This window comes from Myripristis murdjan, chromosome 18 (assembly GCF_902150065.1).
Source record: "Myripristis murdjan chromosome 18, fMyrMur1.1, whole genome shotgun sequence".
Lineage (NCBI taxonomy): Eukaryota > Metazoa > Chordata > Actinopteri > Holocentriformes > Holocentridae > Myripristis > Myripristis murdjan.
The window spans coordinates 27,109,306-27,125,235 of record NC_043997.1 but is presented as its reverse complement, the minus strand read 5'-3'; the positions used below and the strand labels follow the sequence as shown (position 1 = coordinate 27,125,235).

The following is a 15,930-nucleotide window of genomic DNA, read 5'->3' as shown; positions in this document are numbered from 1 at the left end:
GTTAATAATAGCTAATTAGAAGTTGTCAGCTAAGTGAATCCTAATCGGCTGATTTATTGGTTAACAAAGCCTCAAATAATCTGTCAGGTGAGATTCAACTACTTTGAAAACTGCTTTTTCTTTCTTTTTTTTACATTATTATTTGAAGCAAAATCAAGCAGCTCACTATATTGTTATTTTTTAGAATTTTTGAAATTCATTGTTTTGATAAACCGTGCATCAGATCGTCATTAGCTTAGTCAACGTGAACAAACTCTGATTTGTTCAGCTACTAAGATTTGCTGGGAACAACGCGCCCACACCGGGCCTACTAATATTCCAAGAAAAAAACTCCAGACTCCGGATTTCAAATTTCCAAGATTAAATTCGCAAACTTGCAAGAAAAAACAAAAGGTTGGATCAGCCTCAGTCTGCAGACGCTGCTGCTCAGGCCTGCAGCTGATGGCCTCATCAGATTCTACTTTGTAATGGGTTTTAGTAAGAAGGAAATCCTGGTGGTTTTAGCCCAGAATCACAAGATTGTTTTCTTCTGAATCAGCCCAAGTCACAGCAATGTCTCATCAAAGTCCAGATGCTGATGATAATATTGTGCCTCTGGTCTCAAATCACCAGGATTTCCTTCTGACTGAATCCCACAGGAGAAGAAAAAATAGTTTTCTGAGTTTTTTTTCTCACAAAATTTTAATTAATTAATTTTAATTAAATTCTTGGAATATTACCCCCTCCCCTGGCTCTGTAAATTGTTTTTCTCCCTATAATGGCCCTAATATGCCATCATACCCTTTAGACTGAAGTGACAAAAAATGTGGAATGAGCTGACAACACATGGTTCTGATCACTGGACCGACTCAGTGATTATTTCAATTTTTTTGAAGATTGTGTCTTCACCCACCTTGCAGGGCTGTGCATGCTGAAGATGCTTGTTTTGTTGCAGTGCAACGGTCATTGAAGTTTGTCAGTCGGTCCTCCAGTGTTGGCCGTCAGTTGGCCTGTCAGCAGCTGTAGAATCCACCATACAAAGCTGACTCTCTTCATGCCTTTTCTGGGATGTCAGAAACAGCCAGCAGTGTCCATTTTCCAGCACTCTGACTCTCCTCTCCTGTATCAGAACGGCAGCGTGACCTTGGTTGACCTACACATGACACCTGAAGAGATGGTTGCCAAAAGAAGCATCCGGGTCAAAGGTCACCGCAGAGCCTACCACATGCTGCAAGGGCCCAAGCCCGACCTGGTGATCGGTGAGTCTGTGGGAGCGTGCCTGGAGTGTATTGTGTGTTGCTGAATGGTAGGAAGGAAGTTCCCCTCCCTTCAACAGACAGCCTTTCACTTCATGAACTTTAGCACTGACAGTGTGTGTGTGTGTGTGTGTGTGTGTGTGTGTGTGTGTTCATTCACAGGTTTCAAGCCTGCTATTCCACTTCGTGAAACTTGGCTCAGCACTCTTCCCAGACTCCAGGTGATAAACACTTGCCAGCACACACACACTTACTTTTCCGTGAACACACTCACTTTTGCCACCGACCTTAAAGGAGCAATTCCCTCGAAAATGAAAATGAAGAGGTAGATGTGTTAAACCTCAGTGCATGCAGAGTACACAGAAAATCAATGTAAAGATAAAATAATAATAGTATGTCAGCAGGCTGACATGATGGGAAGGAGACAGTGACTGTTTACATGGATTTGAGTATCCTGGTTATGATCAGATTTTTGAAAAATCCTGTTTTTGTGTTTGCGCATGTAAACATCACATCCTCGTTTCAGAAACCCGGATAAGCACTCCCAAAGAAACTGGGATACTGCTGCATATATACATCTTACCCCAGTTTCTACCTGCGCTCTCTTCTCCCGTTGCTGGTAATGAGGTGGATGAGCCAAATCCACAACGCGATGTTGACATTTAACAGTGCTAAGCCCACTGTAAGCCAAATAGTCTCATTTTCAACTGCCATAGTCAAATTAATTGAAGGGTTACAGAGGAATAGGAGATTCAGTGTTTGTGCTGTAAACGTCACGGATGCCTGTGCAATCAGTAACCAGGATACTAGTATTTACCATACATATGAGTATAACCACATTGTGTGGTTATACTATATAATGTTCTATGTAAATTCCTCATCATCACATCATGATCCCATCCCATCACGAATATGATCAAAACTGGCATAAGCCTCATAACCAGGATACTCAACTCCATGTAAACGCAGTCAGTGACCAGTGTTACATTTTTGGGTGAATAGGGCCTTTAAAGGCACACTGTGTAAAATTGCCGAGCAGTGAGGACCCTAACACCCTAACATAACACCTAACAAAAAAGGTGGAATAAGCTGGAAATGTGATAGAGTCAGTGTTGGCCTGACTCACACATAAATGACATGCTTGTTGCACTTTTTTATTGCTTATTGCACATTGGCTTGGGTATGGTTTCCTATACAGGCATTAAAAAGGCATTAATAAATAAATAAATAAATAGTTGATGTGGTGTTAGTATTTCACAGCCTATTATAAATGGCAGGTTTTCTGTGTGCCAGATTCATTTTGAATCAGAATGAGCACTGGCTCCATTTCCACCTCCAGTGTAGTTTCATGGTTTGTCCTGTCATTTCTACAGTATTCACTGCTTCCTTCTTGGGCCAGTCAGTATGATGCTGTGTCCTCTGTGTCTGCCAGTCTCTGAAGGTGCCAGCCTACTTCTGCGAGCTCAGTGAGCTGAGCTGTGAGTGCAGCCAGCAGGTGATGAATCAGGCCACTGGGGGTGCTGTCTCACCCCCGCTCATCAACCCCTTCCACTGCCCTCTGCGGATCACCGGAGGAGACAACCGGCTGCCATGGTGAGGAGCTTTGACTACAAGTTGAACCGTGGGAACACACATGATGGCCACAGCTTTGTTTGCCAGCTCTCTGCTATCAGGGATAATTAGGCCTATCTGTGCCATCACTTCATTTGCATAGTTTCCTTAGTCAGATTGCATGTATAACTGAAGAGCAAAACAAGACACCACTCACCACAGGAGAGACTAAATAGACATATTGGATGTGCATGGCACAGGAAGACCTGGCCCTGCCCTGCCTCTGATTGGCTAAGCCGCACAGGTTTTATCAACTATATGTCATCTTCCACGTCCAGTTTCACAACTGGAGTGTTCAAAATGGCCACCATGTGAATGAGGTCACTGTTCATTTTATGCAAATTAATTCCTGAGACATCACCAATGCTCCTCTTAATCGTGTAGACGGGCTGAATGTGCCAAAGAAATAAACTAGTGTAAGGGAAAAAAATCCACTGAAAAACATTAAGGCCACGTTCAGACCACGAGAGTTTTGGGCTGATTTAACTCGATTCACCCCTCAGGACCATCACAGGAGAGATCTGGTGTGGGACCTCGGCCGGTACCAATATTCAGCCCAGATTATCTGATCTGGTAACACGAGGGGTTTAAAGATCCAATCTTACACCTCCCGATTCATTGGGGCCGCCCTGATCATTTTCAAATATGTTTGATGTTTAGGATTTAAAATCAAGATAATTGCATCATTACTTCCCGAGCAGACCAGGCAACAACAAGCTGCTGTACGGGTGTCTTAGACAGCTGAGATGGAGGAAAGGCTTGTCGCAGTAATCTCAGTAAGATCCTGCAGCGTGTGATGTGCTGTTATTTTGAAGTCTTGATTGAGATTAGAGACAAGAGCATCCGTGAAGATTCTCCTCATGCACATGATGGAACCCAATTTAAAAATATTTAAAACTCCTGCAGTCTGATCTGAGCGTAAGAGTCACAACGAAACTGCATTTTTCGGGACATTGCCCGAAATGTCCCGAAAAATGCCTTAAAGTGATCTGGAATTCAGAAAAACATTTGCCTGGTGGTCTATTGTTTTTTTGAATGCTTACTGCTGAATTTTTGAAATATAACCGTTTGAATGAGAAAATAGATGTGGTGATCTATCTAGGAAGACCTAGACACTAGATCCAGTGAACTGGATCTATTTAACAAGTTAATGTTCTTTTCTAGTGGTTGTCAAAAGGGATTGTGGAGTTAAAGTAGTAGATGAGACAGGGTGAGGGAAAGTGGATACACCAAAAAGGTTAATTATGACACTTAATCAGAAAATACCTCCCAAAATGCACTGATCAGCACAAACTGATGATTTATAAGAGCGAAGGGGTATCTGAGGGGGATTTTATCCTTGATCATGAATGTTACTTAAGAAATACATGTCATCCAAGTCAAGAAATACATGTGCAATTTTCTGTTAAAATCATCTAAGCATCTGAATAGCTGAAATCCACTGAAGGGTTTTGGTGGGTATCAGCTGGTTATTCAGCTGCTTGTAGACAGAAAGTGAGCCCTGCCTTGTCATGGACACAGCACAAGCATGCTGCTCCTCCCACGTGTTATAAGATATGAGGAGATTCACCACATTAAAAAAATCCTGCACTCCCTGTATTTGCCTGGGATGACATGTTTTGGCAGCGCTGCCAGGAGACGATCTGTGGTGCGTGCTGCTGCAGGTCGCGGTCTCCTGTCCTGAAATACCTTTCACAGGAAGTGTTTTTATTGATGGCTACCTTCTCATTAGATTTCTCTCTGGCACATTTTCACAATCTGACTTTGTCCTTCTGTCGCTTTCATTTTTCTTTGTCTCTCCCAGGTATTCCAATGGCTTCATCTTCCACCTCGTGTACAAGCCTGCGGTACATCTCCAGCGTCCGGCTGCAGCCACCAACCCTGACACCTTGCTCAAGAATCAAGGCGTTCCCTCTCCAGAGCTGCCCAAACTGACCCGCAAAGAGAGGAAGGCAGCTGCCCGCAATCTGCCCCGCAGACGCAGATGATGCTATAAACCACTTGTCTTTTTTTGATTAAAAACTCCGTAGAATTCAGATACCCCTGGAATTACTTCTTGTCTTCGTGGCAAGGGGACGTCAACTTTTCAGCTCAGTCTTTCCCTGTCAAGGTCCACATGACACATGATTTTGTAGTGTTCATCTTGTGTAGGTGCTAACTGTCGAGGGTTAACTTCTGACCCCCTGCACTTCAAAAAGAAAGGCCAGGCTTTTCACAGCCAAATGCCATATCTGTACATGAAGAGCCCCTCAGAGAGAGCAAACACTGAAAAGACTGGAACGGCCACAGACGACTGGGTGTCAAAGTGAGGTCCAGGGACACCCAGGGGTCCTTCGGGTGGGTCCAGGGATCTGTGAGAGGGTTCCAAGGGCCCATGAGGGGCTCCAGAGGTTCTCAAGGAGATGTCAGAGGAGGTTCATGGGGTCCATGTGGGGCTTCCAGATTAGTGGTGTGAACAATTTAATCTAAACACAAGAATTCTGTCCTGTTTGTTAATGAGGGTGTATCGCTTTAAGAGCTTGTGTTACAGGCAGTGTAAAGTTCCCCTTTTTGTTTGTGTCTGGCCACCACAAAAGTGGAAGACAGATCCTCAGTTTGCAGACAAATTAGAAGTCAGATCAGTGACACCAGGTCAACAGACAAAGTCACTTCGCAGCCAAACATTCGCAAAGGAGGTACAAGGAGAAAATTGCAAAAAGTGGAATCGGTTGGAGAATATAGAAAAGAAATAGTGGAATTTAAACAGACTGCCACAATATTGAGCTTTCTACACACCTCCTCTGCTCCAGTGGCTGACACCGGCTGCCAGACAGTTCGTAGACATGCTGAAACTAGCCAGCTACAGATATTTTGGTTGATCTTCACAGATTGCCAACCCTACCTTTCACACCCACCATTTGTCTCCTCATGTTTAGTATCAACTGTTCAATCCTAAGTAACGATTAAAAGCCTCCCACATGACTCGCTGAACCTGAATCTGATGAGCCGGTGACCCACTGCCTCGCCCTCTACATGTGTAGCATCATAACTGAGACGTGCTTCCAGATCCACATCTGTCACTCAGTAATTAACAAAGCACTCCAGAGGCTCAGTGTGCCTCTAAAAGCAGGGAGGAGGTCCAACCCCCACTCATCTGCACCCCCTCCCAAACACACACACACACACAAATGCACAATTACTGGTTCAAAGACTTCCGGACATATGGCCACAACAACCATTGCTGGGAGGCAGAAGAGCGAGCGTGTGTTTGTGCATGCAGAGGGGAGGGAGGGTGGATGGGTGGGGTTACTTGCCTTTAGGCCTCGAGGTTACAGCAGTGTGCGTGGTATGCAGGCCCAGAGCAGCACAACAGGCGTGTAGCACAGAGGATTGTCTCCACTTTCTAATCCTTTGCATATGGAAGAAATTAAGCATTTGCATATCTGTATTTGATTTAAATGCATATTGAGAGTTAAACATTTTGTGTAAATAAATGCATGAAATGCTGCTATGTGCCTGTGGGACGCAGCAGCTGTGTCATTCTGCTAAGGCTCACTCTGCTGGTGTTGTGGATTGTTAATGTGTTGTACGTTCACATTTTAAAGCCAGGAACTTGTGGCTGGACCTTCACTTGAAGCTTTTATTTTATTGTTATAATAATTTTGTAAAAAAAAAAAAAAACAAATCTATCTATCTATCTATCTATCTATCTGATGGAGTTTGAGCTTTTGTAGGTGGCGCTCTTCTCTTTGTCTGCTCAGTCCTAAAGGCTATCACAGCTCATGCTAACTACTCACTTCTTCTTCTTCTTCTTCTTCTTCTTCTTCTTCTTCTTCTTCTTCTTCTTCTTTCTTTTTTCTTTTTTTTTTTTAAAAACCTATTATACGTGCAAATACATGTTCCACAACTACTGAAAATGAACATGAAAATATAAAATAAAATATGAAAAATAAAATAAACAATACCAAAAAAAATTTAAAAGAGGGGAAATAATGAAAGAGAAAAACTAACTAACTAAATAAATAAATAATCAGCTGGAGAAGAGATGTCTAAATAATTTTATAGTTTGTGCCAATTTATAATTCTGTTTATTCCATACAAAGCATAAACAAAGCTGCATCACTCCCTGTGTCTGCTATACAATGAACACAATGTATTAATTTGATTTGATTTAAGTGATATCAGTAATATTAGATAAAAAAAAAAACAAAAACAAAGAAGACATTGACTTATTCATCCATTCTTTCATTCCTTCATTCACTGAAGTTGTGCTGCAGAGTTTGATGTCTGAACCAAACAGGACAAAGTGTCCCCGCTCTCCTGTCCCAAAACCTCCTATGTCCTAAAGGTTTCTCCAGGAGCTGAGGACAGCAGCTTGGCGTCTAGCCTGACCACAGGGGCCTTTTTCAGTTCATGTCGTCTGAAAGGACAGAGTCGGTTCTCACTTGAAGCTGGAATATGAAATAATCAATATGGTGATATATTCAGAAGTAGTTAAAAGGTTTTCAAATGACAAGAGAGATTATGCAAATTGCGTGAGCGCATGTTTGGACAAGTGAGCATACAAATATGTTGGAGAAAAGCTGTGGTGGTGGAGGGAGGGGGGCAAGAGCAGGATTACTCAACAAGGACGAGAGAGAGAGAGAGAGAGAGTGAGAGAGAGAGAGAGAGAGAGAGAGAGAGAGAGAGAGAGAGAGAGAGAGAGGTGCAGCGGCAGGATTATTCAACAGGGACGTCCGGTGCATTTTAACGAGATAACGGGAACACGGTAGCCTCGGGCCGGCTGGCAGCGTCCCGCCGGCACCACCTCTGCCCCCGGTCCCCCCGGCAGCCGAGGCCAAACAGGAGCGTCGCGGAACCGAACAGAAGGAGGAAAAGCGTAGGCTGATTAAAGCGCCGCATTAGTGAGGTGACCTGTCAAAGGCGCATCAAGCTGCACGCACTGAGCCAGGGCGACGCCGGAACACGTCACATTTTACCTTCAAAATTAAAGCCCCCCCCCCCCCCCCCCCCCCCCCCCCCCCCCCCCCCCCCCCCCCCCTTTTTTTTTTTTTTTTTTTTTTTTAGAATGGTAGATGTACGAGTGGTTTTCAAAGTGGAGCCTGGGGACCGCCAGTGGTCCTTGAGGGGCCTCCAGCGGGTTCTCAGCAAAATGAGGAATAGTTTAATTTCACCATAGTTTCAACTATGTGTTTTTATAATTAACAATAAAAAAGGAATTAACCAAAAACTCAAATCCATTGTCTTGCAAGTTCTTGTGAGATAGCATTTCAATTCTTGATAATCAAGGAATTTCAGGTACTTTCTTGCTAATTTGCACCATTCTACACATGTTTTTGAAAGAAATTAGGTGAATTTGCTGAGACTCTAAAGGGTTAACTCTCAAAGATGTGAGCAAATTCATTTGATTTGTTTGAAAAAAAACGTGAAGGAAAAAAGTGATTATCATATTAACGGAAAAATATTACAGATTAGTCAAAAATTACCCACCACTCCACCTGCCAACGAAAATGACAGAATTTTAAGAAAGGAAAGAAAATGAAAATTTGCAATACACACACACACACACACACACACACACACGCACACACACACATAGATATAGATATAGATACATATAAGTAAAATAAAATAAAGTGATATATTTATATAAGTGATATATTTATAAAATAAGTGATATATTTGCTATCAGATAACATAGCATGCTCTGGATCATTGTATCATTACAGTGTAGTTACCTTAATTATCACAGTTTTCTTAATAATATATCTTTTTTCTTAATATTTGTTTCCGTTCAGACTGTGTTCAGACGTCAGCCCAGGGGCCCAACTAAAGAGATTATTTCACCACCATGTGGACTCAAATCCCCTTCCAGTAACTCTAAAACCTAACCCTTCACCAAAATTCAGTTGTGCCTTAATGTATATTACATATCGTGTGTCACCCTCCAAAGGCACCACACAGTATTCATTTCATCAAGGTAGGTTTGTCTCCAGCTCAGGTTGCTTTAGCCCTGGTCTCAGCTCACCTTCTGTCTAAAGCGCTGCTTTATTTTGAAAAGAATAACCGGAAACAGCTGATACATTATTCTGTGTAGCTTGACCCTGGTACCCCTTACGCTCTCATTCACGGCACTGTTTGACCGAAATGCCGGCTGGCTCCAGCCCCGGAGGACTGACCAGCCGCCGGAGAGTCGATCTGTCCCTCCGCAGGATCTGTTTCTTATAGATCCATCGCTCTGAAACGGGGATTCTGAACGTGACCTTGCGTTCCGGGAATGGTGGAGCCTGATGTACACCGGCAGACCGGTTTTCTCTTCAGTCCCGGGGGGCTATGCCGTCCTGCAGCGAACTGCATTGCAACTGAATGGGAGTTGGATTAATGAAAGTGGGACGTGGATTGAGGATGAAAGAGTGGGAAGAGGAGAAGGAATAGAAGGCACCGTCCTCTGCATTGGCCCGCTCCAGCCCGCATGGCCCACTCGACCTACTTCCAGAGCAGATCGGATGCCATGTCCAGGACCTCCAAGTTGTATGGAAATTAGACTTAGGAGATAGCAACTGGGATGTGTTGAAGCTTGTAACACAGTAAGAAGTGGCCTTGATTGATTTCTGATTTCTGTCCCTGTTTTTTTTCTGGTGCTGCACCAAGCCAGCTATGCACACAAGCCATTTGAATGTACATTGCAGTTCAATGACTGTTTCAAGATAACAAAGAATCCTCCATACAGACTGTCCTATGCAAAAAAATAAAAGAGGGAGGCCCAACAGCATGAAAGGTGCTGGAGATTAACCTGCGTGTTGGATGTTTTGCTGACCTTTTGGAACGATCCGGAGGTCAAGAGGTAACAGAGGGTGGGAAATAATCAAACCTGAGGCCCCACTTTCATTTTATGTTGTGTATTCCACTTGCCTGCCATTTTCTCCCAGCACTGTGGGGACTGCAGCTGACTAGACTGACATGGTCGTAAATGCTACGCTATAGCCTGTAGGCGCTCTGTGGCCTGGAAAACAGCAGGAGAAAGCTGAAGGCTGGGATCAAAGGTTCAGATGAGGGACTTATTGAAATTATTAACAGAGCTGAAAGGTCTTTTAACGTCAGAACAGTCTAGATGCCTTATCTACCTATAATCGAGTGATTGATTGTCAGTAATGAGTAAAGATGGTACTGTGATCAACAACCAAGCCCTCAACAAAGCAATAAAAACTGAAGCGCACAGCAAGAAAAATGACATCCAAATAGAATATTTGGCCGTCAGTAACACAGATTGTCCTCATTATCGTCCCATCATGTTTCTGAATTGTGGTCGATCTTTGCCCCTTTTGAGGCATACGGACGTCCCGCCTCGGGTCACAGAGAACTTCATCCTGAGCGGCTACCGCTTCCCAAACTACAGCCTTCAGGACTGCCTGCTGTCAGCGTTCAGGCCCACCAATGAGACCGGCAACTTCTGGACGCACTTCCTCCCTGTGTTTATCTTTGCATATTATTTTGTGGAGGTGTTTGGTTGGGAAGGTGCGCCGCACGGCGATGACCCTTTCTTTTATCCGCTGTGGAATTATTTCATCGGGGTGTTCTGTCTGCTCATGGCGAGCAGCATGGCTCATCTGTTGAACTCCATGTCCCTTGTGGTCAGGGAAGTGTGTTTCTTCGTGGATTATGGCACTATCAGTGCCTACACTGTTGGCTCGTCCCTGGCATACTTCTACTACATCCACCCTCAGGCAGGGATCAGGGAGGCGGGTACAGGAGGGTTCAATGGCTCCCAGGTTGGTGCAGACACAGGGCCACGCCCATTGTCCTATGCAGTCCCAGAATTCAGTACGTTCTTTGAGACCTTCTACATCCCCAGCTCATGTGTTGTTGCAATCATTTGCGTCTTGTCGTGCTGTAACACCCGCCAGCGGTGGAGGCAATATCGATACGTCATCCGGACCCTTGTTTTTCTCCTGCCCTTCCTCATCTCCTCCACGCCGGTGTTCTACCGGCTCCTGACCAGATCCCCTTACCCGGCAGCCTCCTCCTCCTTTGTCGCCTCGACCTCCATGCCCAGCTTCTTCTACCGCCACTGCTTCTGGCTAGTGGTGTCAGCCGTCTTCAACATAAGCAAGTTTCCTGAGCGGCTGGCCCCGGGTCGGTTTGACATCTGGGGGCACAGCCACCAGTGGTTCCACTGCTGTACGTTTCTGTCCATCCTGGATGAGCTTCATATGATCAAGGCCGAGCTGAAGGCCATCCTGCTCCAGCCGAGCCTCCTGCTCCCTGCTGAGACGCTGCCACGCCTCCCAGGACCCACCATAGCATCCACCTATGGGGTGATGCTCCTCCTCCAGACCACCATCGCCTCTATCATCGTGTGGTTCTCCTGGTGCGCCAACAGCATCTATGGACCCCAGAGAGACCAGCTAGCAAAGGAACATCTCAAGAAACATCTCAAGTGTCATTAATCGTACAGAGTTTTTTTTTTTTTTTTTTTTTTTTTTAACAAAGCTAGTATCACTAGGTTAAAGGACCATACCAGTTTGCATGTTTAGTGTAATATCATCAAAATGTATCATATTTCTGCTAGTCTTTATCCAAAGCAAGCAGGTGTACTTTAGAACTCCAATATCATTTTATCTACCACTTATCCAGTCATTCATCTGAAAAGTCTGTTGTGTTTTGACTTGAAATTGAGTGAAACGGTCTCTCTGTCTGAAAACAGTCCAAGGAAATGCTTGTTTTACACAGCCAGTTATTAGTTCTGTGGTTCATGAATGGTGACAACTTTGTTAGCCACAGAAGCAGAACAATAAGAGGTGGCTGTTTGAAGGATTTCAATTATAAAATCCAAGGATTTCAATTATATTTTGTGAAATCTTTAGCTCCCCCACATGACTGCCAGAATTGTGTGTTGCAATGTAACATGTGGGTAAATTGTGGTAAACAGGCCAAACTCACTGGTATGGTCCTTTAGATGAAGATTTGCACATGCTAATGCAGCTATGTCAGACAGAGAGGCCAGTGCACGCAAGGAAAAAATAGACATTATGTTTTATTTCTCTACCAGTTTGAAGTCTCTTATAGAATACCATATGTTCTGACCCCTATGTGAGGGCTTTCCAAACGCTCATGAGGGGAAATTGGGGACAACGGGAGATGAGAGGGATTATGTTTTGAGCTTGCCACAGGGTGGCTGTCCGGTTGAGTGGTTACAGAAGACCTTGCCAATTTGGTCCCATGAGTCACTCCAGCAAGTTCTAACAGGCTGTACGAGCAAAGGGGGATAATAACGTCTCAAGGGGTCGTATGGTTGAGGCCAAGCAGCGGAAGGCGCCGGTAGTAGGATATGCAGGAAGATACATGTTCCATGTAACAACATTGGAATAATGTGGCTTAAATGTCAGTATGACCCTTGAGAAAACCTGCCATTGTGTAGTCTGCTGTCGAGCTACAAGCCCGACCTCCTCTTGACCCCCCCCTCCCTCAATTTATCTGACCTTACAGGGATGGTAAACTAAAATATGTCAGCTGATTTCTCCTGTGTCGAACAAGCACTTTTGCTGGGGATTAAAAAGCTACTTTCATGTCAAAGAGTGGAGCGATCCAGTCAGAGCACGACCTCAGTTTGTATTCCTCCTGCTCCGGTTGGCTGACTCTTCAGCCGTGCCTGATATCCTGCACTAGCACACTTTAGCTTCAATGCTATTTTTGTGATAGAAAAACGTAAAACAACATAGAATGAACTGTGAACAAAAACAAGTAATAAAACAGTCTCAGATAAATAATTATTCCTCTTAAACCAGCAAATGACATTCTTTAGACAAAATTACGGCTGTACTCCATTTTATTACTGTTATTGACTTTCTGGACCTCTCATGTCTTGGTGGATGATGGGGACAGTAGACAAGAATAATACAAAATAGCCAAATTCCCATTTTGAGCTGGGTTTACCATCCCTTTAAAGCCAGGCGTGGATCTTTACACACTTCTGTCTCGCTGGAAGACAGGCTGAAGTCGAGCCCCTATGCACTGAATTCAGCACCTTTCTTTCATATTCAGTCAAATTCCGTCACTTCTGACCTCGTGTCCATCACATAGTCTCGTCCTCTGACTTAGATAGACCACACAAATGCACATATCACACACACACACACACACACACACACACACACACACACAGAGAGAGCCTCATTTCCTCTCTGTGTCTTAGCAGGCCTTGCAGCAGGAAGTGGGGTGGCCTTGTCGACAGAACAGAAATAGCTGTGTGCTGCTATCAGTCTTGCAGTGAAGCTTTTTCAGAGGGCTGCCTCCACCGGCCCTGTAATTATGTGTGAAAAAGCAAAGCTTGTTTCTCGAACCTTTAACCGTGCTAACATTTCTACAGTGTATATGGTTAGCCTGCAGATGTGACATGTTTTGTTGGGCAGCTGCTGTAGTGTCTATGTGAAAAGTCCTCATGGTGTTGTGTGCTGTTGAGGACACTGATGACTGTCGCCCGGCCTGCTGCGTTCCCACGGGAGCGCGTTCAGGAGGTTCCACTTCTGTTTTTTACAGATCTCATGTTTTCTAGTCAGCATGAACAGCAACAAGCTGCAGGTAGAGTTCACATACCTGAATAGATATGAAAGGCTGGGTTGCACTACTAAGGACTCATTTTTAAACCAGGTTAAATAACAGTTTACCATTCAGTTCTGTTGCACCAAATTTAAAACTGTCTTTTTAACATCCCTTTTTCTCTTTTTAAACTTTAAACTTAAAGTTTAAGAGGTGTAGAGAAATAAAAAAGAAAATAAAATTTGCAAGAAATTATTAAAAAGAAGAAAGAAAAAGAAAAGAAAAGAAGAAACTTAGCAAAAAAAAAAAAAAAGATAATAAGAAAGTTTACACAAAAACAACACATAACTATCACTGATTTTACCAGTACCACAAAATTCACAAACTTACAAAACAATATTTATATATATAATTATTGAAATATTTTAAGACCAAATCAGTGATATTGGATCAACATGTGGTTTCCTGTGCTGAAATGTTTGTGCATTTTTAATTTGATTATTTAATTTAGCTGTAAACCAGTGAACTTGGATTTTAAACCAGGACTAGTTTTTCATTGTGCAACGGAGCTCTGCTTCATTTGAAATCTGGATTTACTCATCATAAAACCATCTTTGAAAATGATCATTATTAGGCTATTATTGTTATTTCATTACTAGAACAAATCTTAGTTGAAGTGAGTCCCGGTTGCAGCCCAGCCACAGTGTGAGGGTGAGTGTGGCCTCAGATGAAACAAGGGTCAGAAACTTGTCTTCTCATGTTTTGTGCATTATTATTTTACAACACTAGTTGACATGTGAGGGGGGCAGTTGAATGCATGGCAATACTGTGCTCTGTATAAAAGACATGATCAGGAACATTCTGGATAGATTTGCACTTAACTAAGGCAGGGGAGTAAATTCACCGTGTAGATGAGATGCTAATTTACTTGAGAAACAAATGTCTATTTATTCAACCTTTTAACTGCATGAAGCAAAGTTTAGCCTTACAGTTAGTTAGTGAAGTAGGGTTAGTCTACGGCAGATCATATCCTGCCTGCACAGATGAATCCAGGATTTCTCCTGTCATTTGTTTCATTGTTGAAATACTTGACTAGACCTCTGCCGTCCTGCGTTTGGTCGTCTTTGTCTTTGTCTTCGTCTCGTGCTTCGTTCTGGTCCACACATTTCATAACAAGAGATGAATTTGGCAAACCACTTATGTTATTACCCACTTATTATGTTAACCTCTGCTGCAGCATTGAATTTGCCTGTCTGGAGTTTTTGTGTATGCAGCCGTGAGCCCTGCACGTTAAAGGGATAGTTCACCCATTTTGAAAAATTATTATTTCACTAGCTGTTGTGTAGGACAGTAGTAGTGCTATCTTGCTCTCATTGTTACTGAGTGCTGGATACTGGATAATGCTAACTGTTAGTCTCCTGCCATTGAGGTGGACTTCCCCCCAGGGCCGGGTCTAGCCAGGCATGTATGAGGGGGCAGCCACAAATGTTGAGGGGGCATTGTGCTCCAGCACCTTTTACCATGTCTAACTTAATATATTTTGGGGGATTTAGTTTGAGGGGGCACAACATTTATTTGAGGGGGCCAGGCCCCCTCTTGCCCCTGCGTAGACCCGGCCCTGCTTCCCCCCAGCTAATATTCTGAAAAATAACCACGTTAATCCACTCAAAGAAGAGTTAACACACTTTATTAGTGTTTGAAACTGAAATACACATACAATGAATGCACATGGAAACTTTTTTTTTTTTTTTTTTTGCTGAAATAACAGTTTATAACTGTATTGTATGCCAAAGTGTGTGACAGACCCGCCGGTCCACCAAAGGAAACTGTTCCAGTGTCACGTTTAGCCTCAACGTGGTGCTGTCTGAGCGTTTTGTGTTATTCATCTGATCTGCTGCTGTTGTTACTCATAGTTGTCATAGTTTTGCTGAGCTAAATTTGTGTTTTTAAATGTGACCAAGCTTTTACCTCAGTTCACCACTGGTTTTCTCCCAGTCACCTCAAACTGACGACCGTTATGTCGTTTCGGCAGCACGTTACGCTCTTTCACAAAGCCATGTAGTTTTCATGTAAGCAATGCAAAACGTAACACTGACACGTGGGTCTGTTACACACTTTGCTTCAATACTGTGCTGTCTAGAAAGATCTGGTAACTCTGCCAACAGGTGCTTTATGTATTGTTAAAATGAGCAGTTGTTTTTAAATGGGTGAACTGTCCCTTTAAATTCCATGTTTGCCAAACTTTCTTTTGCCCTGAATGAAAGTCGGGTGGTGTAGTGAGCAGGGGGATCAGCCTTCACTCAGAGGAGCCGGGGTCAAACCTGAGACCAGATCCAGACTCTGACCTCCCTGTGGAACTACAGCAGTATTACAAAATAATGAGTTTGATCAAAGTTTATGAGCAGAGAGAATATGGACCAGGACTGTCAGTGTTGAGGTTGGGATCATGTAAAAAACAATTTGTGTACCAGTGTGTAGTGATTGAATGTCATGTCATCGTTAATGTATTTTTTTCCATATATTCTTTGTTCAAGTGAGTTTATTATAATCTAAAGGAGTGAGCTCTTAC

The 15,930-nt window shown here is 43.4% G+C and overlaps 1 protein-coding gene across 1 annotated transcript; it reads left to right on the top strand.

The window, feature by feature from the left end:
• The first annotated feature begins 8,944 nt into the window (after nt 1-8,944).
• Nucleotides 8,945-13,529, top strand: paqr9 (progestin and adipoQ receptor family member 9). Its single transcript, XM_030076778.1, has one exon. The coding sequence runs from the start codon at nt 9,977-9,979 to the stop codon at nt 11,270-11,272; it is 1,296 nt and encodes a 431-aa protein (XP_029932638.1). The 5' UTR covers nt 8,945-9,976; the 3' UTR covers nt 11,273-13,529.
• Nucleotides 13,530-15,930: the final 2,401 nt, after the last annotated feature.